Source organism: Dysidea avara, chromosome 7, assembly GCF_963678975.1.
Source record: "Dysidea avara chromosome 7, odDysAvar1.4, whole genome shotgun sequence".
Lineage (NCBI taxonomy): Eukaryota > Metazoa > Porifera > Demospongiae > Dictyoceratida > Dysideidae > Dysidea > Dysidea avara.
In genome coordinates, this window is record NC_089278.1 from 23,775,168 (window position 1) to 23,802,278 (window position 27,111).

Sequence of the window (27,111 nt, forward strand, 5' to 3'; positions counted from 1 at the left end):
ACAAGGTAACTTCTTCTAGCTGATCTTTCTACAGGGCGATTTGTTTGTAGCTGAGTTCTCTACAGGGTGATTTGTTTGCAGCTGAACTCTCTACGTGGTAGTTTCTTTGTAGCTGAACTCTCTACAATGTGACTTCTTCTAGCTGAACTCTCTACAGGGTGACTTGTTTTTAGCTGATCTCTCTACAGGGTGACTTGTTTCTAGCTGAACTCTCTACAGGTGATTTGTTTGCAGCTGAACTCTCTACATGGTGGTTTCTTTGTAGCTGAACTCTCTACAAGGTAACTTCTTCTAGCTGATCTTTCTACAGGGTGATTTGTTTGTAGCTGAATTCTCTACAGGGTGATTTATTTGCAGTTGAACTCTCTACAAGGTGGATTCTTCTAGCTGAACTCTCTACAGAGTGATTGATTTTTTTGTAGCTGAACTCTCTACATGGTGGTTTCTTTGTAACTGAACTCTCTACAGGGTGATTTGCTTGTAGCTGAACTCTCTACAGGGTGATCTGTTCGTAGCTGAACTCCCTATAAGGTAACTTCTTCTAGCTAATCTTTCTACAGGGCGATTTGTTTGTAGTTGAGTTCTCTACAGGGTGATTTGTTTGCAGCTGAACTCTCTACATGGTAGTTTCTTTGTAGCTGAACTCTCTACAATGTGACTTCTTCTAGCTGAACTCTCTACAAGGTGACTTGTTTCTAGCTGATCTCTCTACAGGGTGACTTGTTTCTAGCTGAACTCTCTACAGGTGATTTGTTTGAAGCTGAACTCTCTACATGGTGGTTTCTTCGTAACTGAACTCCCTGCAAGGTGACTTCTTCTAGCTGATCTCTCTACAGGGAGATTTGTTTGTAGCTTAATTCTCTACAGGTGATTTGTTTGCAGCTGAACTCTCTACATGATGGTTTCTTTGTAGCTGAACTCTCTACAAGGTAATTTCTTCTAGTTGATCTCTCTACAGGACAATTTGTTTGTAGCTGAACTCTCTACATGATGGTTTCTTTGTAGCTGAACTCTCTACAAGGTGATTTCTTCTATAGCTGATCTTTCTACAGGGTGATTTGTTTGTAGCTGAACTCTCTACATGATGGTTTCTTTGTAGCTGAACTCTCTACAAGGCAACTTCTTCTAGCTGATCTCTCTACAGGACAATTTGTTTGTAGCTGAACTCTCACATGATTGTTTCTCTGAAGCTGAACTCTCTACAAGGTGATTTCTTCTAGCTGATCTTTCTACAGGGTGATTTGTTTGTAGCAGAACTCTCTACAAGGAAACTTTTTCTAGCTGATCTCTCTACAGGGAGATTTGTTTGTAGCTGAACTCTCTACATGTGATTTGTTTGTGGCTGAATTCTCTACATGATGGTTTCTTTGTAGCTGAACTCTCTACAAGGTGACTTCTTCTAGCTGATCTCTTTACAGGGTGAATTGTTTGTAGCTGAACGATCTACAAGGTAACTTCTTCTAACTGATCTCTCTACAGGGTGATTTGTTTGTAGCTGAACTCTCTACAAGGAAACCTCTTTTAACTGAGCTCTGTACAGGGTGAATTGTTTGTAGCTGAACTATCTACAAGGTAACTTCTTTTAGCTGATCTCTCTACGGGATGATTTGTTAGTAGCTGAACTATCTACAAGGTAACTTCTTCTAGCTGATCTCTCTACAGGGTGATTTGTTTGTAGCTGAATTCTGTATAGGTGATTTGTTTGCAGCTGAGCTCTTTACAGGATGGTTTCTTTGTAGCTGAACTCTCTACAAGGTAACTTCTTCTAGCTGATGTATCTACAGGGTCACTAGTTTGTAGCTGAATTCTCTACATGGTGGTTTCTTTGTAACTGAACTATCTACAAGGTGACATCTTCTAGCTGATCTTTCAACAGGGTGATTTGTTTGTAACTGAACTCTCTACAAGAAAACTTCCTCTAACTGATGTCTGAACAGGGTGAATTGTTTGTAGCTGAACTCTCTACAGGGTGATTTGTTTGTAGCTGATCTCTATACAGGTTACTTATTTCTAACTGATCTCTTGAATTCTGTTCAGGGTGACTGCTCTATTAGGATGACTGCTCTATTAGAGTATCTCGATCTCGCACTTGCTACACCAAGTTGGATTTCGTGTTATAACTCCGTGACTTTAAGTCTGATTCTTCTACACCATTGAAGAGCCTTTCTAAGATGATTACTCCATCTGTACAGTGAATTTCAAAGCATTACCCCAAGCGGTTTATCTGGTAGGCGTGGCAAGTATTCGTTTTTTATTAGCTAATCTCGGTTGCGTAATTGTTACACATTGTTGGTTTTGTTGTTGTATCTTCCTGGTTTTTAGCAAGATTTCTTTCAAACCACAAAAGGTTTGAGGTTCAATAGTTAACCTATTCACCCACCGATTTTCAACTTCTTCCCATACGAGGTTTACCCTGTAGGCGTGACAACATATTGGTGTTACTTTTCGTGCATAATCGCTCATAACTCTTTGCCTGTTTATGGTATTCCAGCCAAAGTTGGTACCGAGATGCGCCTATATACCCCCCTTCTGTGTGCCAAATTTCAAGGCAATCGGATAACGCGTTCGCGTTTTATAGCAGTTTTTGTACGGCCCCTATTTGGTGATTATTAGTTTCTCATCCAGCCTTTCTAATTATTATGATGCGGGCGGGAGGGTATTACCATTATACCATTATTTTATAATATTAACACACTGATGTACAGACCTTGTCCAAATTGTCTTTCTTTCTTATTACAAACATTTCCTTCACCAGCTGATTCTACTTTTCGTGATCGCCAACTGTTTTTCGACAGTAAACTGAAAGCCTGCTTTGATTAAGTCTACAGCTTTTGCTGATGCTGTCTCCCTGTTTAAATTACATTAAAAAAAAGATAGAACACGATTGCAACTGGCACTGCAGCAATTTGCTAAGGAAACAATAGTTCTCCTGGCGATATATAGCGCATTGTAGCGTTCATCAACAAAAAATTGGAACAGTTTGGTATCACGTGTTCTTCTGAGCATGCACAGAGTAAAATAATGGCTTACCATGCGGTAGCTTAAGAAGGATGCGGGCGGTGGATGAGAAACTAATAATCACCAAATGAGGGCCTAAGTGTGCGAAAAGAGGAAGAAAAATAAGAAGAAAAAAACGAAGAAACTAAGCCAATTTTTGAAGTCACATATCTCAGGAATGCCTGAAGCGATTTCGCTCAAATTTGGAATGTGGAGTACTGAAGTTGGAGGGAATGTACACAGCAAAATTCGTCTTGTTTCATCAAGGCAGCACAGAGCTACGGAGGTGCGAAAATTGCGTTTTCTTTCTTCCTGTCAATATACTCACGGGGTTGCGCACCGGCTTCTTGGGCCGCACGACACACTACCGTGTGTCTTGATATTAATTTAAAGTGTCATCACATTGAATATCTTGTAATTCACTTCCAACTAGTGATTTGTAACTAGTTACAACTGCATGACCAAAAAGTAACTGAATTACAGATACAATAATTAGTAGTAACTAGAAAGTAAGTAACTAGTAATCATGTTGTAAAATCAATACACCCACCTACTTAAAATAGGTGCAAACACACACACATTGTAAGCACACTCTGCATACTGTTTTAGCAAGCAGAACAGCTGAAAGTGAGGTGACTTAGCCACTTTGCTTTTAAGTAGTTTGGTATAAATTGCTACGTGTTTTTCTACAATGTGTTGTAGGCACTGTTGTAGAAGAAACATTCAGTCAAATCCACAGACGTTGTTATCCCAAAAGTCAGGGTTAGATTTCTGTTTGTGAAAACTTTTGTCACTGTCACCATTTGGTGAGAATTTTTTATCATGTGTTTACATGTTCATGGTCCTTGCTCAGCAGTCTTGTACATACGTATGTATTGACATGAGTCATGCTCAAAATGAAGTGTTAAGTATCTGGCTATCATAAGAGCTTTACTGCAAGTTTCTGCATATTTTTTTGCTTGTCCATCAGAGTGTGTTGAACGTCATGGTGTAGGAAACATTCCATTAAAAGCCATAGAGGGAAGGTGCAACTGCCTTACATGCTGTGGTTTGGTTGTGGTTCAAAACCTACTGGTGGCATTTAGTTCTGTTTTGTTTTAGCATAGATACCTTTGGCCACACTTTGTAATATATGTAATAGTTATACCACAGGCATGAGTGCTTTGCCTGCACAAGCACGAGGGCCGCAGGCCCGAGTGCGAGTGCATATATACAGGCAAAGCATGAGTGCCCATGGTATAACTAATATGTTTACTTTAGCATGTAGACTCACCTAATTGGCAATAGCTTTAGTTGCTATACCTTTCTCTTATATAGGGAACCAAGTAAGCTGTGATTGTGGGATTGAATTTTGCCAAACAAACTGTGATCGTGGGATTCAATTTTAATACATCAAACAGTAGTTTATTTTATTATTGCTAATATAGCAATTTTAAGAGACTAGTGTTAATTATGTTACTTTAATTGCTACATTAAAAATAATAAAACTACTGTTGATTTATTAAAATTGAATCCCACAATCACAAGTTGTTTGGCATAATTCAATCCCACAATTACAGCTTGCTTGATTCCTTATATAAGAGAAGAGGATAACAGTATAACATCAAAGAAATCTGATAATTTCTGGATATAGTGTGCACTCCTATTAGGTGTGCAATGTCTCAAGTTAACGAGATATACACACTGCCTTAACAAGATATATGCACTGGTAGCAGTGCGTTAACATTTTGAGTCAGTGCAATATGTGATATATGTGCACTGGCTTTCCTTTGATCTGAGGTGTGAAAGTGGTACATATATAAATATATATATATATATATATATATATATATATAATATAAGCAGCCTGGAGGATACTGGAGTTCCCCATCCACGAGAGATTTCCTCCTGTTCAACAGCTAGCTATGAATAATTATATAGATAATGTAGAGAGTCGTAGAAAGTACTATAATATGTTGACTTACGTAGGGAAGAAAGCTAACGTGTGGTATGTTTATTTGTGTGTGCTTGTCTCGTATATTAGAGTAAGTAGATATCAAAATAATGACACTGGTACCAAGAAGTGTTACTTCATTTTTAAAGTAAAATTTTCAAACACACTAGTATTAAATTATTAGGTGAGTCCCAATGTGACCTAGTAGATAAGGTCACCACATTTTCCAGTATAGTACACAAACACATCTGCAGGCACAAACACATCTGCAGACACATACACCAGAAATGCACAGTAAATTCATACTTGCTAATTGTAGAAATAATATCTACCGTTGAACTTAATTCTTGTGGATAAAGTGATTGCTCATCTGGTTTTGTTACACTCACTAGTGTTTCTACAATACTGTTGGTTTGATCGAGTTGCTCAGTGTTGCTCAAGTTGCTGAGGCTAGATACCTGCAATTAATGAAGAATAATATATACCACAAAGACACTGTTGTACAATACCTGATCTGTGAGCATTGTAAATTGATTACGTATGCAGAATATTTTAGCAGGCTTCCACTGGTTATCAGCACCACAAGTACGTGATACGTTTCCTGCATTTATCACTAAACAGCGTGCATTCTGGCTAACATTAGTAGTACCTGTTAATCCATCTCCTTTACAGTCAACTACTACAGTGTCACCCACAGCAGTAACATTCCAAGTGATGCTAAAATTCTGATAAGTTTGCATCACTTCATCACAACAGCATTTTCCTACAGAGATCAAGGCACAGAGTAGTGTGTCATGTGATACAAGAAGCCACCTCTCTATACTAGTGTGTTATTAGGCTGTGCAAAGTTAATTATATGTTTCTGGTCCTACCAATTCCCCCAGGTGACCAGGCTTTTTTTTTTGATGTGGTACACTACATTTGACATACGTAGCAGTAGATGGAATTAGCAGGCTATAGGGAAAAACAAAGTTGATGTATAAAGTTAGTGCATCTTTATAAAAAAAAGTGTTTACAAGACATGAAAACTTTTCAACAGATATAAAATATTATAAAATATTGTATAGTGATTGCACAATTCATTCAGCAAAAAAAATGACCAGGAAGAGAATCAGAAACATATAATTAACTTTTCGTGGTCTTAACAGGAATAACATAACACAATTTTCATGTAAACGTATAGCTTTGTGTTTAAATGGGACAATGTTTGCTGCAAATATCCTACACCTTCAGAAGTCTGCATACCAAATTTGAGGAGAATCACGAATTCCAAGATAAAAATCAGCTTCATTTCTTTGTTTTGTTCTTTTTTCGAAGTGTATATTTAGCTGGTCACCGGTCATGGTGCAAATATTTACTTAGCTGGTCATTTGTTGTATAACTCGAGTATCAAACACACTAGTTGTATGAAGGTAGGTTTTTGGATGAATTCGAGGTGAGCTAGGATTGGAGTGGCCAATCCTAGCTCACCTTGAACTCACCCAAAAACTTACCTTCATGCAGACAGTGAAAGTCATCATTATGTTTAACAGGCAAACATCGCGTTAGCGTTAGGGTTGGGTTTAGCTTTGGTTTCTTCTTCACTGGTATGGGTTAGACTATATAGTATTTTATATATGTAACATTTATATCAAGGCGCGGCCAAGAAACTACAAAGCGTACGCCCAAACAAAAGACGCGCGGCCACTACTGTGAGTTATTTACGTGTAGGGTCGGTTTCACAATATTAGTCCTGGATTATGCAACATCTCTCAATAGATTTGTATGGTGTTACGTGATAAAAAAATCTTTAGGAGTTGTCATCATCATCATCGTTTTGCGACCTCGCTAAAATATGAATACGCGTATTTACACATATTTCACTTTATTTCTCTATCTTATGTTACACCTACTGTCACGTTAAACCTGTCAACATACCCGTGTTTGTGCAGTCCATCTAGCACTGGCACTACCTAATTTTGGTTTGCCTATACGCATATTTTCTTAGATCAAACCTCTAATCCCTACAATAACTTTTAAAGACATGAAGTGGAAATAAGCCCCAATGACTGATAAACAAGTTGTGGAAGCATGCAGAAGCGTAAGTTCCCTAGGGATGGCATTTTAAGTAGGCTTAAGTCTATTATGCTCCAAAATCTTCCTATTATTCTTTCTGGCACTTCTTTTTTTATTCACCTATTATGCTCAAATTTATTCCTGAGTCTACCTATTATTCTCAAATTATTCCCAAATATGTGTGGCAAATTAGTATTTTTGTTAGGTTTTTAAACAAGTGACTGCTCTATTAGAATTATGGACTCAAAGTTGACTGCTCTATTAGAGTAAGTGACTGCTCTATTAGAGTATCTCGATCGTTTTCACCGTTTTTATGCTTGCACTGTTTTGGTAATAAATCTAAAAGATTTTTACACAGCACCACAACAAAAACTTATGATTTTGTACCAATTATTCTTAGAATTCATCCGATTATTCCGGAATATTCCCCAATGCTTTTCAGTGCCTATTATTCCCGAAATTATGCCGGCATAATAGACGCATGCCTAATTTTAAGCAGAAATCTTTTATTCCATTTAGTGCCACGCCCCATGCGAACGTTTATATTTGCCAGATGTCTTATAAACAAGGTGTGAAGAGCGTTCATAATTGCCAGATGCCTTATAAACAAGGTGTGAAGAACAAAGTCTCTAGGAAAGGTGTTTTAAGCATAATCTTCTATTTAATTTTTAATAGATTAGCCACAAAAGTAAGGTAAATACAAAAGGCAACAAGCCTATAGGGTTACCACCTCTATGTAGTGTGCACCATCGAGCTTGTGATGTGGATTTCATTAATCATTATGCACATCCATGGCACAATAAAATATTGTGATGGAATGTGGTGTGCCAGTGACTGTATGGCATTGAACTTCTGTTGTGGCTTTCAAGTTTTGTAATGGATTGCTGGAATGTGGCTCGTTATTTGCTGGTGACTGTGTATATGAGTTGCCGGGGTTATTCCTGGATATAATAGCCACAAAATCCATTAGATTTATGCCAATTTGGTGCCAATTGACTAAGCGGCACCAAATTCACCTGAATTGTTGTTATTAAAATTTTTACCATTAACCTACCATCACAGCCATTTCTTGGCCGCCACCTTGGATTTCACATCTTTTTTCACCATAGCCTTTTCAAGGGCCGCACTCCTTTTTTTACAGTTTGGCTGTTTTTGATTAGATCAAATTAAGCTTATCTAACATACATAGCTATGTCTGTCCAATTGTTGAATATGCTTCTGTCATTTGGTCTCCATGTCAGTACACAGAGTCACATCCATCAAGTTGAAATGGTTCAAAGGACAGCAGCCAGATTTATTTGTGTAATTTATTGTTTACAATAAATTGAAGTTAACATGCAGTGGTGTTGTGTTAATTAATATTATGTTTTATACAGTGATCTAGCCAGCTGTATTGAATTGGAACGTAGGCATCATGTGCACATTGTACAGATCATGCCATACGTAACAGGTTATTAAACTGGTTGAGCAAGTTTCCAGCCACGTTTTTCTCACCTGTTGACAGTGTACATGAAGCAGTTGAGAAAATCTCTAGAACACTGAGGAAAAGTTATCCCAACCATCCCTGTCCCTAATTTATGTTGAAAGATTCCTGGCGACCGAGGAAGGGTGGGCGCTGAAGCTTAATTGCAAAGGAAAACACTTAAAAAAATACAAAATTAGGTAAACCCCATCTAACACTTGTGTGTGCATTATGTCCAGCACATGTGTGCTGATGTGTCCTTTCTGGCACATGTGTGTGCTGATGTGTCCTTTCCGGTACATGTGTGTGCTGATGTGTCCTTTCCGGCACATGTGTGTGTTGATGTGTCCTATCCGGCACATGTGTGTGCCGATGTTCCCTATCCGGCACGTGTGTGTGCTGATGTTTCCTATCCGGCACGTGTGTGTGCTGATGTTTCCTATTTGGCACGTGTGTGTGCTGATGTGTCCTATCCGGCACGTGTGTGTGCTGATGTTTCATATCTGGCACGTGTGTGTCTGATGTTTCCTATCTGGCACGTGTGGGTGCTGATGTTTTCTATCCAGCACGTGTGTGTGCTGATGTTTCCTATCCATCATGAAAAAGTGCCCATATTTCCCTCCTCGGTTGGCCCATTTACAACTCAAATTATAATGCTGTATTATTTGAGTCACGGTGTGGTGGTTGGGTGGATGAGGTCCTCACTTAGTGAGGACATCATGCAGGTATGCATGGAGAAGATCTAAGTGAATGTATGCAACATGTAATATTGGTGTATGTATGTATGTATGTATGTATGCAGTGAATGCACACCATGTTAATCATCATTTTTTCTAGACTGATGTCATCACTTTTAAGTCAACTTGACTAGCCATCTCTCCAAATACGTAGAAATTGATCTTCCATAATTATGTTCTTTAAGATTGTTAATGATATTGCTGACACCCCTCACACTTTTCTATGCTCTATGCTGCTCCATACTCTAGTCGTGGTGGGCAGTAGCTAAATTTATCTCGTGCATCAGCTACATGCATAATATTCAATCAAGAATTGAATCTTTCAAGAATTCATTTTCCCCACAACATTAAGGCTATGGGATTTTTATTATTTTTTGATAGCTAACTAACAAGTACTTGCTTATAGGCCCTTAGCTAGCACTAAACTTGAGGCGTGAAGCTAGCAAGCTACCATATGCGTACATCACATTGTTGTACATCTTCTTTCAGTGATCTGCTACCTCGTTTTCTTCTTCACTTGCCATCTTCGGCTCTCCTTGACCGACCTTTAACGTTTTATCAACTGAAACCAGAGTACTGTGGCGAGGAGGCAGCTATTGAATTTTTTTTGCGTGTAACCTACAAATACCGAGTTGATGTTTTTGCGTGGTTTTATAATACCAAATCATTTTTTTGCATGTCACAAAAAACCGAGTCAATTTTTGCAAGTTATTTATAAAAACCAAGTCAATTTTTATGCGTCTTTTAACTACAAAAACCGAGTCAGTTTTTATGTGTGTTATAAACAACCGAGTCGATTTTTGCAATTGACCCATCAAAAGAGGCATAATTTTGAAACAAATGCACACCAAGTGAATGTGTTGGTTTTTGCAAAAAATCGACCCATCAAAATAGGCATCATGATTTTGAAACAAATGGCACATCATAATTTGTCATTATTACAATTTTTGCCATTAACCTATCATCATAGCCATTTCTTGGTTGCCACCTTTGATTTCACATCTTTTTTCACCCTGGCTTTTTTGGAGGCCACACCCTTTTTTTACAACTTGGCTGTTTTTGATTAGATATCACTTCTTTTTGTAATTTCGTACCTAAAGCCAGCCTATGACCAGCTTTAGGTATTTCTTTTTAACTTTATCTTTTTCCTTACCACAGATCTAGAGAGAAGAGTTTTACGAAGAAGAAGATTTTAATGATTTGTTTAGCTACATGTACTTTAGGCAATAATCTTTAATTAATAAGGTGGACAGGTTAAACTGTTTACGGCTGAATACTCTACAGGGAAATGTGTATGTAGTTCTACAGGGAGCTTTATAATGTTACTGTATTCTTTGACTATATGGTGAATGGTTTGTAGTTGAACTCACCACATGGTGGCTTATTTCTAGCTGAAACACTGTATGAAATGTAGCTGAATTCTCTCCTGTTTCCAGCTGATCTCTCTACAGGGTGACTTGTTTCTAGCTGATCTCTCTACAGGGTAATTAATTTCTAGCCGATCTCTACAGGGTGAATTGTTTCTAGCTCATCTTTCTACAGGGTGACTTGTTTCCAGCTGAACTCTCTACAGGGTGACTTGTTTCTACCTGATCTCTCTACAGGGTGACTTGTTTCTAGCTGATCTCTCTACAGGGCAATTTGTTTCTAGCTGATTTCTACAGGGTGATTGTTTCTAGCTCATCTTTCTACAGGATGACTTGATCCAGCCGATTTCTCTACAGGGTGATTTGTTTCAGGCTGATCTCTCTACAGAGTGATTTGTTTCTAGCTGATCTCTCTACAGGGCTGCTTGTTTCTACTGAGCTTTCTACAGGGTAACTTGAAAAATAGTTGAACTCTTTGCAGGCAACACGGTAACTTGCCTAACTGATCTCACTACAGGGGGATTTGTTTCTAACTGAATACTATGCAGGGTGATTTATTTCTAGATGATCTTTCTACTGAGAGATTTGTATTCTCCATGGGGTGACTTGAAAAGTAGTTGGGATCTTACAGGGTGACTTGATCACGCTGATCTCTGTGCCTTGTTTCCAGCTGATCTCTCTATAGAATGATTTTTCTAGCTGATCTTTCTACAGTGTGATTTGTTTCTAGCTGATGTGACTTATTTCTAGCTGAACTCCCAGAGAACATCCTATGAAAATATGATGGTAAACCATGTAGTTTTCAAGGACACTGCCTATAAAAATTCATGGACACTGCCTATGAAAATTTGACAATTCATGGCCACTGCAACCATGAAATTTTCTTGTGCCATGAAATAATTTGCCAGTGCTATAAAATTACCGTAAAATCATGAGTATTTCATGGCATGGATATTACAATGAAGTATCAATGAAATGACTTTCATGGCACTTAATGGGGATTATTTTACTGTTCATGGATAATCCATAGGTGTTTCATGGCACTGTTCTCTGGTAGTGCTACATGGTGTGGACTTCATTCTATCTGATCTCTCTACAGGGTGACTTGTCTCTGACTAATTCAACAGAGTCATTTGTTTCAAGCTGATCTTTCTACAGGGTGATTTGTTTCTAGCTGATCTCTCTACAGGGTGACTTGTTTCTAACTGATCCTTCTATAGGATGATTTGTTTCAAGCTGATCTTTCTACATGGTGATTGAAATGTAGCTAATTTCGCCACAAGGTGACTTGTTTCTAGCAAGATTTGTTTCTAGCTGATCTCTACAGGGTTAATTGTTTCTAGCTAATTTCTCTACACGGTGACTTTTTTCTACAAGATCTCTCTACAGGGTAATTTGTGTTGAGCTGATCTCCCTACAGGGTGATTTGTTTCTAGTTGATCTGTACAGGGTGACTTTTTCTAGCTGATTTCTCCACAGTTTCCAGCTGAACTCTCTACAGGGTGATTTGCTTCTAGCTGATCTCTACAGGGTGAACTGTTTCTAGCTGATTTCTCTACAGGGTGACTTGTTTCTACCAGATCTCTCTACAGGGTGAATTGTTTCAAGCTGATCTCTACAGGGTGAATTGTTTTGAGCTGATCTCTCTACAGGATTATTTGAATTGTAGCTTGTCTCTTTACAAGGTTACTTGTTTTGAGTGATCTCTCAACACAGTGATTTGAAATGTAGCTTATCTCTTTACAAGGTTACTTGATCTCTCTACAGGATGACTTCAAATAGATTTGAACTATTTGCAGGATAACTTGCTTCTAGCTGATCTTTCTACTGAAAGAGTTTGTTTGTAGCTGAACTCTCCACAGGGTTGCTTATTTCTAGCAGAAATACTCTATGAAATGTAGCTGAATTCTGTATATGGTGACTTGTTTCTAGCTGATCTCTCTATGGGTGGCTTTATTTCCAGCTGAACTCTCTTCAGGGTGAGTTGTTTCTAGCTGATCTCTCTACAGGGTGGTATGTTTCTAGCTGATCTCTACAGGGTGAATTGTTTCTAGCTGATCTATACTGAGCTCTTTATGGGGTGACTTAAAACATAGCTGAACTCTCTACAAAGTGATTTGTTTGCTGCTGAACTGTCTTCAAGGTGACTTGTTTGTAGTTGAACTCTCTACAGGGTGACTTGTTTGTAACTGAACTCTCTACAGGGCTATTTGTTTTTGATACTAGTAGAAGGGTGACTTGATTGTAGTTAAACTCCTTATACTGTTAGCTGAACTCTCTACATGGTGAGTTGATTGTAGCTGAACGTTCTAATAGAGTGACTTATTGCACAGCTGGATGTTCTATTAGGGTGACTGCACTATTAGAGTATCAAAGGTGGTGGCCAAGAAATGGCTGTGATGGTAGGTTAATGGCAATAACGACAATTTAGGTGAATTTGTGTTGCCTTCTCCTAGGATTCAGCACCAAATTCACCTGAATTGTCGTTATTAAATTTTTTGCCATTAACCTACCATCACAGCCATTTCTTGACTGCCACCTTTGATTTCACATCTTTTTTCACCCTGGCTTTTTGGAGGCTGCACCCTTTTTTCACAGCTTGGCTGTTTCTGTATAGATATCACTTCTTTTTGTATTTGTATACTCCAAAGCCAGCCTGTGGCCAGCTTTGTAGTTCTTTTACTTGCCTTTTTCTGCAGAAGGCAGAAAACATCAAGACCTGAATTCTATGGTTACTTTTTTATGATACATTTTTTTACAAAATTAATACTTTATGAAAATTATCACATGTCCTCTCTCCTACAGGTAGACTACTTTGTAGCGGAAATCTCCACAAGGTAACGTTTTTGTAGCTGAAGTCTACAGGGTGACTTGTTTGTTGCTGAACTCTCTACAGGGTGATTTGTTTGTAGCTGAACTCTCTATAGGGTGACTTATTTGTAACCGAACTCTCTACAGGGTGACTTGTTTGTAGTTGAACTCTCTACAGGGTGACTTATTTGTAACCGAACTCTCTACAGGGTGATTTGTTTGCAACTGAACTTACTACAGGGTGACTTGTTTTTCTCTCTAGGGTGACTTATTTGTAACTGAACTCACTACAGGGTGACTTTTTTGTAGTTGAACTCTCACCAGGGTGACTAGTTTGTAGCTGAACTCTCTCCAGGGTGACTTATTTGTAACTGAACTCACTACAGGGTGACTTATTTGTAGTTGAACTCTCTACAGGGTGACTTATTTGTAACTGAACTCACTACAGGGTGACTTGTTTGTAGTTGAATTCTCTACAGGGTGACTTGATTGTAGTTGAACTCTATTTTGGGTAACTTGTTGTTAGCTGAATTCTCTACATGGTGACTTGATTGTAGCTGAACATTCTAATAGAAAGATTTATTATGAAGCTGAATGTTCTATTAGGGTGACTGCACTATTAGAGTATATCTTGATCACGTACTTGTTACACCTAGTTGACTTTCGTAGTGTAGTTCAGTGGTTTTTTATCTGATTCCTTATAAACCACTGAAGGTTGGTTCTAAAACAATTAATTTACCTCTGTACTTATTTTCAGCTGATTCCATAAACTAGTTTGCCTGGTAGGCGTGACAAGTAATACTGTTTTTATTAACAAAACTCGATCGTGCGCTTTTTACACATAGTTGGCGTTTTGTTTTAACTCCATAACTGTTAATGCAATTTCTTTCAAACCACAAAATGTTTGCACTATGATAGTTACTCCATATACAGACCGATATTCAAGTAATTCTGTCAAGCGGTTCACCCAGGAGGCGTGACAACAAATTACCTTTGGAGTTTTGTAAAAATTGCAAATAACTCCCCTCTTCTTTTTCTGATCTGTACCAAAATTGGACTGTACATTTGCAGTATTACGTTTTTATTGCCTTCCAAATTTTAAATAAATCAACCAAAGCACACACAAGTTATTACAATTTTTCTAAATTGTGCAAGACGAAGAAGGAAAAGATTAAGAAGATAAATACGAAGAAAATAAGACAAACTTTGATGGTGCGTATCTCAGTGATGGATAGGCAGATTCAGCTCAAATTTGGAATGGGAGGTGCCCTACCCTGAGGGAGTTTCCACAGCAAGAATGGGTAATTTCTGACCTACCATTATCGAGCTACAGATGCGTGAAAATGGTGTTTTCTTGGTTTCTGTAAAATACACACTTGTCTGTCGCGTGCCTGCACTGGCTGTACTTGGCCACACAACATACTATTGTGTGTCTTGATTCTAGGCACATTAACCTGATAGGTGAAAGAACTACAGAGAACTCATCCTGTTCCTTTTATACACAAGTACCTGATATGTAAGACCTGAACAAATACAAAATCTCTCACAACAGCTCAATAATGTTTAAATGCCAGACTCAATAATGGTTTTATATGGTACATGATAATAATGTTATGTAGTTATATGATGTCATACAGTTACAATGATTCTGTCACACTTGTATAAATGTTAAAAGTTAATTACATTAGTTAGTTAATAGTTCTATATACTACATTCACCCCTCCTAGTGTAAGCAAGTGTTTCTTTCAGGGATGGTATTGGTCTGGTGGTCTTCTGATCTGAGTAGGGTATCAAGGTCCTCACAAGTCATCTTCAACAAAATGATGTTCTACTGATGGTGGTGACCAATCTTCTTGTAGTGGTGGTAAAGTTAAAGTTGTACTAGAAGCTTGAAGTTGTGGTCTAATTTCTAATTCTATTGATGTGTATAGTCCTTGATCGGTTCCCACTACTAGTGGTGTAAGTTGTGGGACTCATTTCTGATTGTATATTCCACTCAGTATCCAGTTTCCCTGCTGTTGAAATTGACAACACAGGGTCACCCTGTTTAAAGTTTCTGAGTGAAGTATGTTCATCAAAGTACTACTTTTGTTTGTAACTTGCTTAAACATTGTGTACTTCAACAAAATCATACAACTGTGAAAGTTTAGCCAACAATTGATGTTGGTACGAAGTTAAATCATAGCCAGTTTTCAGAGTAACAGCCCATTCACACTATCCTGGGTTAGCCAGAGTGTTTTCAACTCGGGTTATTGAACTCTGGTTGGCACTTGTTCACACTACTGCATCTGACATGAGCTTGATAGTGCGAGCACCGAATAATAATTAGCTAAGACAAGCGCACGAACTTTTGATTATTTAGGTGCTTAATAAAAAGGTACTAGAATTGTAGCGAGGAAGCATAGAACCAGCTGAAATAAGTCATACAATGTTATAGATGTCATGTTTAAGGTATTGGGTGCTCCTTTTGCCAGAAATATTAATGCATCATTTGAGCGTAACTGTCACAAAATCTACCAGAACTACGGTACATTGTAGCCATTTTGAAGAACGGTTTTAGAGCAGAGAATATACTTGCTGTGAAGCAAGGTACATTGTTAACCTGAGTTGGCCAGCTCAGAATGTGTTCACACTGTACCCTATCCCAGGCCAGCCCACCTCTCCTTGTCGTACCGTGCTGGATCCAGTTCGGCACGGTTCAATTGATTCACACTGCAATTTGTTTTGAGCCGTGCCATGCTCTACCCAGGTAAAAGGTAGTGCAAATGGGGTGTTAGGGAGGGTTTGTGTGCACCTCTACAAAACGTTTTAGTTCAAAGGGTGAAACACCCGTAAATGAGTGTACTGCTATGCGATATGCATAGAGGACAAATGGCAGGTACTGTTCTCATTGACAAAAACCCAAAGCATTTGAAGAAGATAGTGGTTAAACCATTCAACTAAGCCATCATCAGCAGGATGATAAGTTGTTGTATGCGTCTTTGTTGCTCCAAAAGCATCAAGAGTTTGCCGCAAATTGTGTTTTCGAAATTCCTGCCTCGAAGAATGTCTGGGATGGCATACCTACTGAACACTTTAATCAACTCCTTAGTGACATGTTCTCCCATTTGGTTAGGTAAGGGAATTGCTTCTGCCCATTTGGTCATGTAGTCTTGAATGACAAGTAAGTAGCGATTGTTGTATTGTGAGATTGGAACTTCAAGTATGTCTACTACCGCCATTTCCCAGGGTCTGCCAATGAGTATATTAGAGAGAGGAGCATTGGTTGGCAATGTGGACTTTGTACATTGACAAACTGTGCATTTCCTACAGTACTTATCTATGTCATTTAGCATTCCTACCCAATACCCAACCTGGTGGATTCTAGCTGTAGTTTTGTCAACACCTAAGTGAGCTGCAGACATGGAGTCATGATGTTGAGATAACACAGTGGCATGACATTTTTCTGGAATCAAAGGAACTAACACAGGAACTTTTGGCACACTATGCCGTCATTTAAGCACAATGGGGACCATAACTGTCTATAACAGGAAAGTGGATATTGACACCATCTGGTGTCACGAGGTGGGTGGGAATGACCATCACAAAGTACTTCATTGATGTGGCAGATAACAGGGTCATTAAGCTGTTGTTGATGCAGTTGGTCAGTCAGCATGGAAAGCTGAGTAGTGGCAGCAACAGTGTGATCTACATCATTGTAGTCCTTTTGGGACAATGCATCAGCATTCCCATTTTCTAGCCCCTTTCTGTACATAATAGTAAAGTTGTATTCTTGTATTGCTAAAGCCCACCTCGCAAGTAGACCTTCCATTTTTTGGGATGACAGCCACTGTAAGGGGGCATGATCCATCACCACTGAAAAATTTCTACCTTGTAAATAGTGCAGGAATTGTTTCAAAGCATGAACTACTGCTAAACACTCTTTCTGTATAATATTGCTATAATGCTTCTCAGATTCAGATAAAGATCTATTGGTATAAGCAACTACATGGCCACTTTGTTCTAGTACAACACCAATACCTACAGCACTAGCATCAGTGTACAGCTGGAAAGCTTTAGCTGCTGCTGAAAGTCAGGATACTTAAGAATAGGGGCACACATAAGTGCATTCTTCAAACAAATGACAATTCACATGACTCAGTATGGTCCCATGCAAAAGGAGTATCCTTGTTTGTTAGGTGATACAAGGGTGCTGCAATGTTTGTGAATTGGTGAATATAACGTTGATAATAGGATGATAGTCCAAGGAAACTTCTGAGTGAACTAACATCTGCAGGTACTGCCCAGTTGCGAATGGCTGAAACTTTTTCTGGGTCTGGAGACATACCTGTTGATGAAAACACATGGCCTAAGTAAGTTACAGAGGAAAACCCAATATGACACTTGCTACCACAAAATATGTAGCCTGCATTAGACATGCGTTGAAACAGAAGTGAAAGGTGTTTTGCATGTTCATTGGTGTTTTTGGAGTGTACAAGAAAATCATCTAAATAAGTAGTAACAAATGGTAGGTGGCTGCAAATGGCGTTCATCAGTCTTTGAAATGATGAAGGGGCTCCTGAAAGTCCAAAGGGCATTGTACAGAACTGAAAGAGACCAAACCCTGGCCCTGGACAAAAGGCAGTTTGAAGTTGGTCATTAGCGTGAACTGGCAGTTGCCCATAACTACTGCAAAGATCTAGGGTAGTAACCTATCCTGAACTTCATCTGGTCTCGGGAGTGAATATGCATCCTTCACAGTTCTTTTGTTAAGCTCCTGGTAATCAACACACAGTCTTAATTCATGCACGAATACGTCATTCGCCAGGCAGCAAATGCCTGCAATGGAAATCATCCATTGAGATGAACTGAACAGGGGCTAATCTTTCTATATATAGAATTCTTTCTTTTGCATCTGCATAGCTTGCTTGCTGTTCAACTGTTAGTTCTAGCCAAGTACGCCTCTCCCTTCAGCAATGTTGGTAGCTTTTTTCCTTGACCTCGTCACTCCAATCGTTTGCAGTACAGCAAATTTCATAATGTTTAAATCATTCTGTCAGGTCTCCTTCTAAAAAAAGTCTTGGTAAACTGACATGTTTTGCACTGCTTGATGTCACTACTGCTTGTAATTGTCCTCTGCTACCAATATATAAGACCCAAATAAATAAACAAATCTCTCACAACAGCTTAATAATGTTTAAATGCCAGACTCAATAATGGTCTATATGGTACATGCTGTAATGTTATGTAGTTGTATGATCTCATACAGTTACAATGATTGTGTCACACATGCTAAATGTTAAAAGTTGATTATATAGGCACATTCACCTGATAGGTGAAAGAACCACAGAGCACTTGCCCTGTTCCTTTATATACAAATACCTGATGATCAATAGTGGTTGGGCTAATAGCTGATAGAACATTGTCTTGTACCAAGACTCCACCCACTGCATTGAGTAGGGTCTGGTGACAAACACTGAAGTTTTGTGCCCTACACCATTTTCTTTTCTGACCATTCGGATGCTTCAATTCAGCTACAATGTGATTTGATAGGCTAGAATGATGAAGATGACCGATGGGAATTATGGAAACAAATGCATAAACAATATGGTGTCAGACCACCAGACCCTACTTAAAGCAGTGGGTGGGGTCAGGGCACGAGATTAGTTGTTCATTTGTCATTATGCTTTATACAGAGCACCAGAAAAATTGCAATTGTGAGATCTGGTTATTTATTGCACTACATTGAGCCCACTAACTTTGCAATTGGGACAGTAAGTTAATATATTAAGTTAAGTACTTGGGACTATAACAAGAGTTAATATCATTAACTCTTGATGATTAGTTACTCACCTATTTAAATCTAGTTGTCTTCTTTTGCTGTTCCATGGTCTGCTCAATGGCTAACACATGGTAGGTAGAAATATATTTCCACAGGGGCGTTTGCAGGAATTTTGAAAAGGGGTTTCCACTATAGCTAAGTGACTGTTATATTAGAGTAGTCTATATTGCCTGACTGCTTTATTAGAGTATCTCGATCTTTTCACCAAAATCATAAGCTATACATGTTGCTATCATGTGAGAAACTATTATTTAACTAAGATAAAAGTTTACAATGTGTCCTGTTCCATGATAGATTCCAGATTCTGGAAACCTGAAGTTTCAATTCCTTAATGTTTCAAGTACTGTGTAAAATCCAAAGGGGTTTCCTGAAACCCCTGGAAACCCCCCTCCGTATGCCCCTGGTCCACGCATTGCCCAAACAATTCATTTATTGATCATTCATTATTTAGTAACTGTAAACCAATCAAAACTTAGCAACTACACTGAACCTAGCCTAACTTGTAAACGTAAATGCATAGTTAATTGCTCCATGTCATTCAATATAACAAATCAAAGTATATTGTATCTTTGAACTGGTTGGCACCAAAGCCATGAGCAAACTGCTTTCTCATGATATTGCTCGGGCAGTATGCAAGTTAAACCCCAAGCGGTACCTTCCCATGCTAAAGTGGTATATTTAAATGATCTAAGCAATGGAAACCAGTGAGACAAGATTATATGAATAATGATATTGCAACATAGTTCTGTGGGAAAATCCCTATATTTGCATGTCATAACAATTATTTTGTTTACCAAAGAAAGGGTTTCCCACAAAACTATCTTATAATACCATCATTCATATCAAGACACACGATAGTGTGTCGTGCGGCCCAAGAAGCCGGCGCGCCACACCGTGAGTATATTAACAGGAAGAAAGAAAACGCAATTTTCACACCTATGTAGCTCTGTGATTCCTTATCCGATTGGAACCAGATTTGCAAGAGAAGTGCCGCCCAGTTAGGGGAGTCTACATACCAAATTTGAAGAAAATCGCTCCAGCCATTTCCGAGATACGAGCGAACAAAATTTCGTTTTAATTTCTTCGTTTTTTTCTTCTTCATCTTCTTCATTTCGCACACTTCGCAAAATTCGACATAAAACACGAATGCGTACTCGGATTGGGCTGAAATTTGGCACACTTAAAGGGCTCATTAAGGCGGATCTCAGTACCAACTTTGGTAGGAATCCGATGAACATTCACGGAGTTATGACCGATTATTTGCGTAAAATAAGGTCGAAGGTCTGTCACGCCTACAGGGTAAACCCCTTGGAGGAATCAGTTGAAAATTGATATGTAGATGGAGCAACCATCGTAGGAGTGCCTTTTTGTGGTTTGAAAGGAATCGACATAAAGACCATGGAGATATGACACAAAACCCAACCTGTGTCAAAATTACGCGATCGATTTTTATGAATAAAAAAACTATTAGTTTTCGTGTCTACCAGGCAAACCGCTTAGAGCAACGAGCTGAAAATCAGTATGTAGCTGGAATAATCATCATAGAAAGTTCTTGCAGTAGTACAGAAGAATCGGATTACAAATCACTGAGTTATGATTCGAAAGGCAACTACGTGCAGCAAATGCGAGATCGAGATACTCTAATAGAACAGTCACCCTAATAAAGCATTCAGCTGCATGTATAATTTACTCAGTTATATTACATTGCAAGTTATTCTGTAGGGAATTCAGCTACAAACAAGTCTCCCTGTAGTCAGATCAGCTAGAAGAAGGTACCTAATAGAGAGTTCAGCTACAAAGAAGCCATCATGTAGAGAGTTCAGCTCAAATAAATCACCCTGTAGAGAATTCAGCTACAAACAAATTGCCCTGTAGAGAGATCAGCTAGAAGAAGTTACCTTGTAGAGACTTCAGTTACAAAGAAACAATCATGCAAAGAGTTTAGCTGCAAACAAATCACCCAGTAGAAAGTTCCGCTATGAACAGATCACACTATAGAGAGTTCAGTTAGAAACAAGTCATCCTGTTGATAGATCAGCTAGAAGAAGTCACTTTGTAGAGAGTTCAGCTACAAAGAAACCACCTGTAGATAGTTCAGCTAGGAACAAGTCACCCTGTACAGAGATCAGCTAGAAACAAGTCATCCTGTAGAGAGTTCAGCTAGAAGAAGTTACATTGTAGAGAGTTCGGTTACAAAGAAACTACCATGTAAAGAGTTCAGCTGCAAACAAATCACCCTGTAGAGGGTTCAGCTACAAACAAGTCACCCTCTAGAGAGTTCAGCTAGAAGAAGTTACATTGTAGAGAGATCAGCTAGAAACAAGTCACCCTGTAGAGAGTTCAGTTAGTAGAAGAAGTTACATTGTAGAGAGTTCAGCTACAAAGAAACTACCATGTACAGAGTTCAAATTGCCCTGTAGAGAATTCAGCTACAAACAAATCAGCCTGTAGAAAGATCATCTAGAAGAAGTTACCTTGTAGAGAGTTCAGCTACAAACAAATCACCCTGTAGAGAGTTCAGCTACAAACAAGTCATCCTGTAGAGAGTTCAGCTAGAAGAAGTTACACTGTAGAAAGTTCAGCTACAAAGAAACTACCATGTACAGAGTTCAGCAGCAAACAAATTTCCCTGTAGAGAATTCAGCTACAGACAAATCACCTTGTAGAAAGATCAGCTAGAAGAAGTTACCTTGTGGAGAGTTCAGCTACAAACAAATCGCCCTGTAGAGAGTTCAGCTAGAAACAAGTCACCCTGTAGAGAGATCAGCTAGAAGAAGTTACATTGTAGAGAGTTCAGCTACAAAGAAACTACCATGTACAGAGTTCAACTGCAAACAAATTGCCCTGTAGAGAATTCAGCTACAAACAAATCAGCCTGTAGAAAGATCAGCTAGAAGAAGTTACCTTGTAGAGAGTTCAGCTACAAAGAAACTACCATGTACAGAGTTCAACTGCAAACAAATTGCCCTGTAGAGAATTCAGCTACAAACAAATCAGCCTGTAGAAAGATCAGCTAGAAGAAGTTACCTTGTAGAGAGTTCAGCTACAAACAAATCACCCTGTAGAGAGTTCAGCTACAAACAAGTCATCCTGTAGAGAGTTCAGCTAGAAGAAGTTACATTGTAGAAAGTTCAGCTACAAATAAACTACCATGTACAGAGTTCAGCAGCAAACAAATTTCCCTGTAGAGAATTCAGCTACAGACAAATCACCTTGTAGAAAGATCAGCAAGAAGAAGTTACCTTGTAGAGAGTTCAGCTAGAAACAAATCATCCTGTAGAGAGTTCAGCTAGAAACAAGTCACCCTGTAGAGAGATCAGCTAGAAGAAGTTACATTGTAGAGAGTTCAGCTACAAAGAAACTACCATGTAGAGAGTTCAGCTGCAAACAAATTTCCCTGTAAAGACAAACAAGTCACCCTGTAGAAAGATCAGCTAGAAGACGTTACCTTGTAGAGAGTAGGGATGCGGCGATTATGCCGGCATAATTACGGGCATTATAGGTATGTGTGGGAATCAGGAATTATGCTAGCATTTTTAGGTGATTATAAAGCTTTAACAGTAGGAAAATCTGCAGATTGCACAATTCCGTTAAAAAAGATCGAGATACTCTAATAGAGCAGTCAGAAACTCTAATAGAACAGTCACTGAATATTATTTACTCTAATAAAGCAGTCATGTTGAAACGAAATACTCTAATACAGCAACCAACTAAAGAATTCAAGACTATTGGAACCTTAAACAACAATGAAAATGGTCTGATACAACAATAAACTGGCATTATTAGCCAATTATTGTGACATAATTTTGGGAATAATGGGCAATTTTCAAAAGCATAATAGGTGACTTTTTGAGCACTGCTCAAAAGCATAATGCTCAATTTTTGGAGCATAATAGCCTCATGCCTAGTAGAGAGTTCAGCTACAAACAAATCACCCTGTAGAGAGTTCAGCTACAAACAAGTCACCCTGTAGAGAGATCAGCTAGAAACAAGTCACCGGTAGAGAGTTCAGCTAGAAGAAGTTACATTGTAGAGAGTTCAGCTACAAAGAAACTACCATGTAGAGAGTTCAGCAGCAAACAAATTGCCCTGTAGAGAAATCAGCTACAGACAAATCACCTTGCAGAAAGATCAGCTAGAAGAAGTTACCTTGTAGAGAGTTCAGCTACAAACAAATCACCCTGTAGAGGGTTCAGCTACAAACAAGTCACCCTGTAGAGAGTTCAGCTAGAAGAAGTTACATTGTAGAGAGATCAGCTAGAAACAAGTCACCCTGTAGAGAGTTCAGCTAGAAGAAGTTACATTATAGAGAGTTCAGCTACAAAGAAACTACCATGTACAGAGTTCAACTGCAAACAAATTGCCCTGTAGAGAATTCAGCTACAGACAAATCACCTTGTAGAAAGATCAGCTAGAAGAAGTTACCTTGTAGAGAGTTCAGCTACAAACAAATCACCCTGTAGAGAGTTCAGCTACAAACAAGTCATCCGTTAGAGAGATCAGCCAGAAGGATCACCTTGCAGAGAGGTTAGCTACAAAGAAATCACCCTGCTTCATCTTTTCTTCTTCCTGTAGTAAAGAAAAAATGACAGGTTAAAAAGCCCTAAAGCCGGCCATAGGCCGGCTTTGGGGTATACAAATACAAAAAGAAGTGAAATCTAATCCAAAACAGCCAAGCTGTAAAAAAAGAGTGCGGTCCTGAGAAAGGCTATGGTGAAAAAAGATGTGAAATCCAAGGTGGCGGCCAAGAAATGGCTGTGATGGTAGGTTAATGGTAAAAATTTTAATAGCAACAATTCAGGTGAATTTGGTGCCGCTTGGTCTTGGCACAAAATTCACCTGAATTGTCGTTATTAAAATTTTTACCATTAACCTACCATCACAGCCATTTCTTGGCCGCCACCTTGGATTTCACATCTTTTTTCACCATAGCCTTTCTCAGGGCCGCACTCTTTTTTTACAGCTTGGCTGTTTTGGATTAGATAATCTTGTCTATTTAATTTGTATAATTATCACTTAGATCCCTAGTTTATTTTTAAAATGATATTTTCAATATACTAGCTTGTTGTCATATCTACAGTGATGATTATACAAGTGTGACTGTCCATTTCCAGATCACTTAATAGAGTAGTCATGCAATACTTAACAATTAGTATGAAGTTACAAAGTAATACAAAATCAATTCCACAATGATACAAATATGTCACTTAAAATCCTTTTCTTCTGCTTAGAAATACAAAAAAAGAAGTGATATTTAATCCAAAATAGCCAAGGTGTGAAAAAGGGTGCAGCATTCAAAAAATAGTCTACTATGAAAAGATGTGATAATACAATGTCACTTAATTTGTAATCTTACAAATTAGGTGACATTATAATATTATTTCTTGGCCGCCACCTTTGATATCACATCTTTTCATACTACCCTATGTTGGAGGTTGCACCCCTTTTCATACATCAACTGTTTAGAATTAGACATAGACTGCAAATAAAAAATTGCATGCTTCCCTCATTCCTGCAGTAGTATAAGGTATTTTCTGGTATCAAACAGTATGGTAGTACTGTTTAAGTAGGGATCCCCAGAAATGACAAGCGCCACCAAAAATGTAGCCTTTTAAAAACCAGCTTAGAAACGTCTTACACGATGAAAATCACCTTTACAGAATAATATTAGTCTATCTAACATCTATTATAGCATTAAAAATAAGAAAACCCTTACTGGCAGCCGGATATAGAATTTTGAAAAAATTGTCAAAACTAGAAAATTTGTCTGCCTCTCTCACTCACTCACTCACTGACCACATTCATAAGCCTAGAGGCCAAACAAAGCAACACACGGCCACCATTTTAAGCCAAAATGACAAACTCACTAGTGGGATGTGCCTTTTGGGGTTCCAAAGAGTGTGTTCCCTCTGCACCTTGTCTTTTCTTTTATCTTCAATCAGGCTGTTTGTCTTCTTCATCCAACGAAACCATATCAAGGCATTAATTTTCCATATCAACACTTTCTTTAAGCAGCATAATAGACATCACAAAATTATTTAAGGCACTTAGACTACTGTACAGTACAGTGGTACCGGTACTAGATAGCTACCTGTATCTTCACAATAGGTCACTGAAGATCACGCCCATTCTTTATTCTACGTATTATCGATTGAGACCACATGACCACACCCCTTTTACGCTAGCTGTATTTGTGACCAAACACCTTCAGGTTGGTAGGCTGACATGAGATACTCTAATATTTGAATGAAACCACAATGACCACACACGTTTTGGGCAACCACACATCTTTACAAGCTCACTCGAGATACTCTAATACAGCAGTCACCTTAATAGAACAGTCACATGTTTACAGCTAGCTGTATGCTTTAACAAAATACTAAACAAACTAGTATACTAAAAATTATAAATTTAATAATGAAGTAGGGATCCAAGCGATAAAAAGTAGTGAAACAAGAGATGAACAATGGTAGCCATTGCAGTATAGCTCAGTGGGAAATCCCTACTTTGGCATAGTATAACAATTATTTTGTGTCCAATGCCAAAGTAGGGATTTCCCACTGAGCTATACTGAATAGCTACCATTGTTCATCTCTTGTTTCACTACTTTTTATCACTTGGATCCCTACATCATTTTTAAATTTATAATTTTTAGTATACTAGTGATATTACAATAGGAGTGATATCTATACCAAAACGATAAAGCTGTGAAAAGGGTGCGGCCTCTGTGTGAATAAAGACATAAAATCCAAAGTGGAAGCCAAGAAATTGCTTTAATGGTGAAACCTTTACCAATGACAATTCAGATGAATTTGGTGCCAAATCTTAGTGTAATTTGATAAGACAACACAATTCACCTGAATTCTTGTTATTAAAACTTTTCTCATTAACCTACCATCACAGCCATTCTTGGTTGAATTTTGCTTTTTTCACACTGGCCTGTTTGGAGGCCACATTGGTTTTTTTCACAGCTTGGCTGTTTTGGTATAACAAGACACATGGTAGTGTATCATGTGGACAAGAAAGCTAGTGTGCCACACCATTAGTATAATACTGACAGAAGAAAGAAAACAGTACTTTCACATGTGCATAGCTCCATGGCTCCTTCTCCCAAGCACACCATTTTTGCATTATAGCTAGGGTATACAGACCATACAGAGCAAATTAATTAAATTTGCAATAGCTATTTGCGAGATATGGGTGTTCAAAGTTTCAATGTAATTTCTTCATTTCTTTTCCTTTTTAAGCTGTAGGGGGCTTCAGTTTATTTTTGCATACTTTCCAAAAATTGTTATATAGTGCAAGCATGTAACTTGATTGTCTTGATCTTTGGCACAAATGAAGAGAGTATAAAGGTGAATTCACGCACCAAGTTTACTACGAATCTGATGAATATCAAAGAATTTACCATCCAGATACTCTAATAGAGCAGTCACTGTGGGGTAAAAAAGATGCACAAAAATGTTGCAAAAATTGCCAGAGATTGAACCAGGGACCTCCATACTTAACACCTGCATCCTTAACCACTGAGCTGCTGCTATTTTGGCTGATCACTTCATTTAATTTCTGCTTTACAAATGAAAATTCTAGTTTAAAAATGTGACTAGATTTTGGAAAAACAATCCAAATTACACTTTTGGAAGTTTTGAGATTAACGGTTTTAAGTCAGCATAATTTTCCCAGCATAGCAAGCATGCATATAAAATTTACTCAAGAGATGCATCAATCTATTTACCTTTCAGACCAATTCCAGTACTTGTAACTGCTTGTAGAATTTCCCACCAAATAAGAATATATGAGCAATTGGATGAGCAAAGTAGCATCACAAGTGCTCACAAAGGGGAGGAGTGATGGGGTGGGCAAGATATCGACTTCAAAATAGAGGCAGACCATGACTGATGTCTTGATATGAGAATACAGTGCTGTGC

The 27,111-nt window shown here is 38.4% G+C and overlaps 1 protein-coding gene across 3 annotated transcripts in view; it reads right to left on the reverse strand.

The window, feature by feature from the left end:
* Nucleotides 1–27,111, reverse strand: part of LOC136259834 (uncharacterized) — a 449,685-nt gene that overhangs the window by 65,065 nt on the left and 357,509 nt on the right. For all 3 annotated transcript variants that reach the window (XM_066053387.1, XM_066053386.1, XM_066053388.1), the window contains 3 exons: nucleotides 5,580–5,693; nucleotides 5,440–5,531; nucleotides 5,237–5,388 (listed from right to left, as the gene is read on the reverse strand). In XM_066053387.1, the coding sequence (XP_065909459.1) occupies nucleotides 5,237–5,388; nucleotides 5,440–5,531; nucleotides 5,580–5,693 (358 nt within the window). The remainder of the gene's footprint in view (nucleotides 1–5,236; nucleotides 5,389–5,439; nucleotides 5,532–5,579; nucleotides 5,694–27,111) is intronic.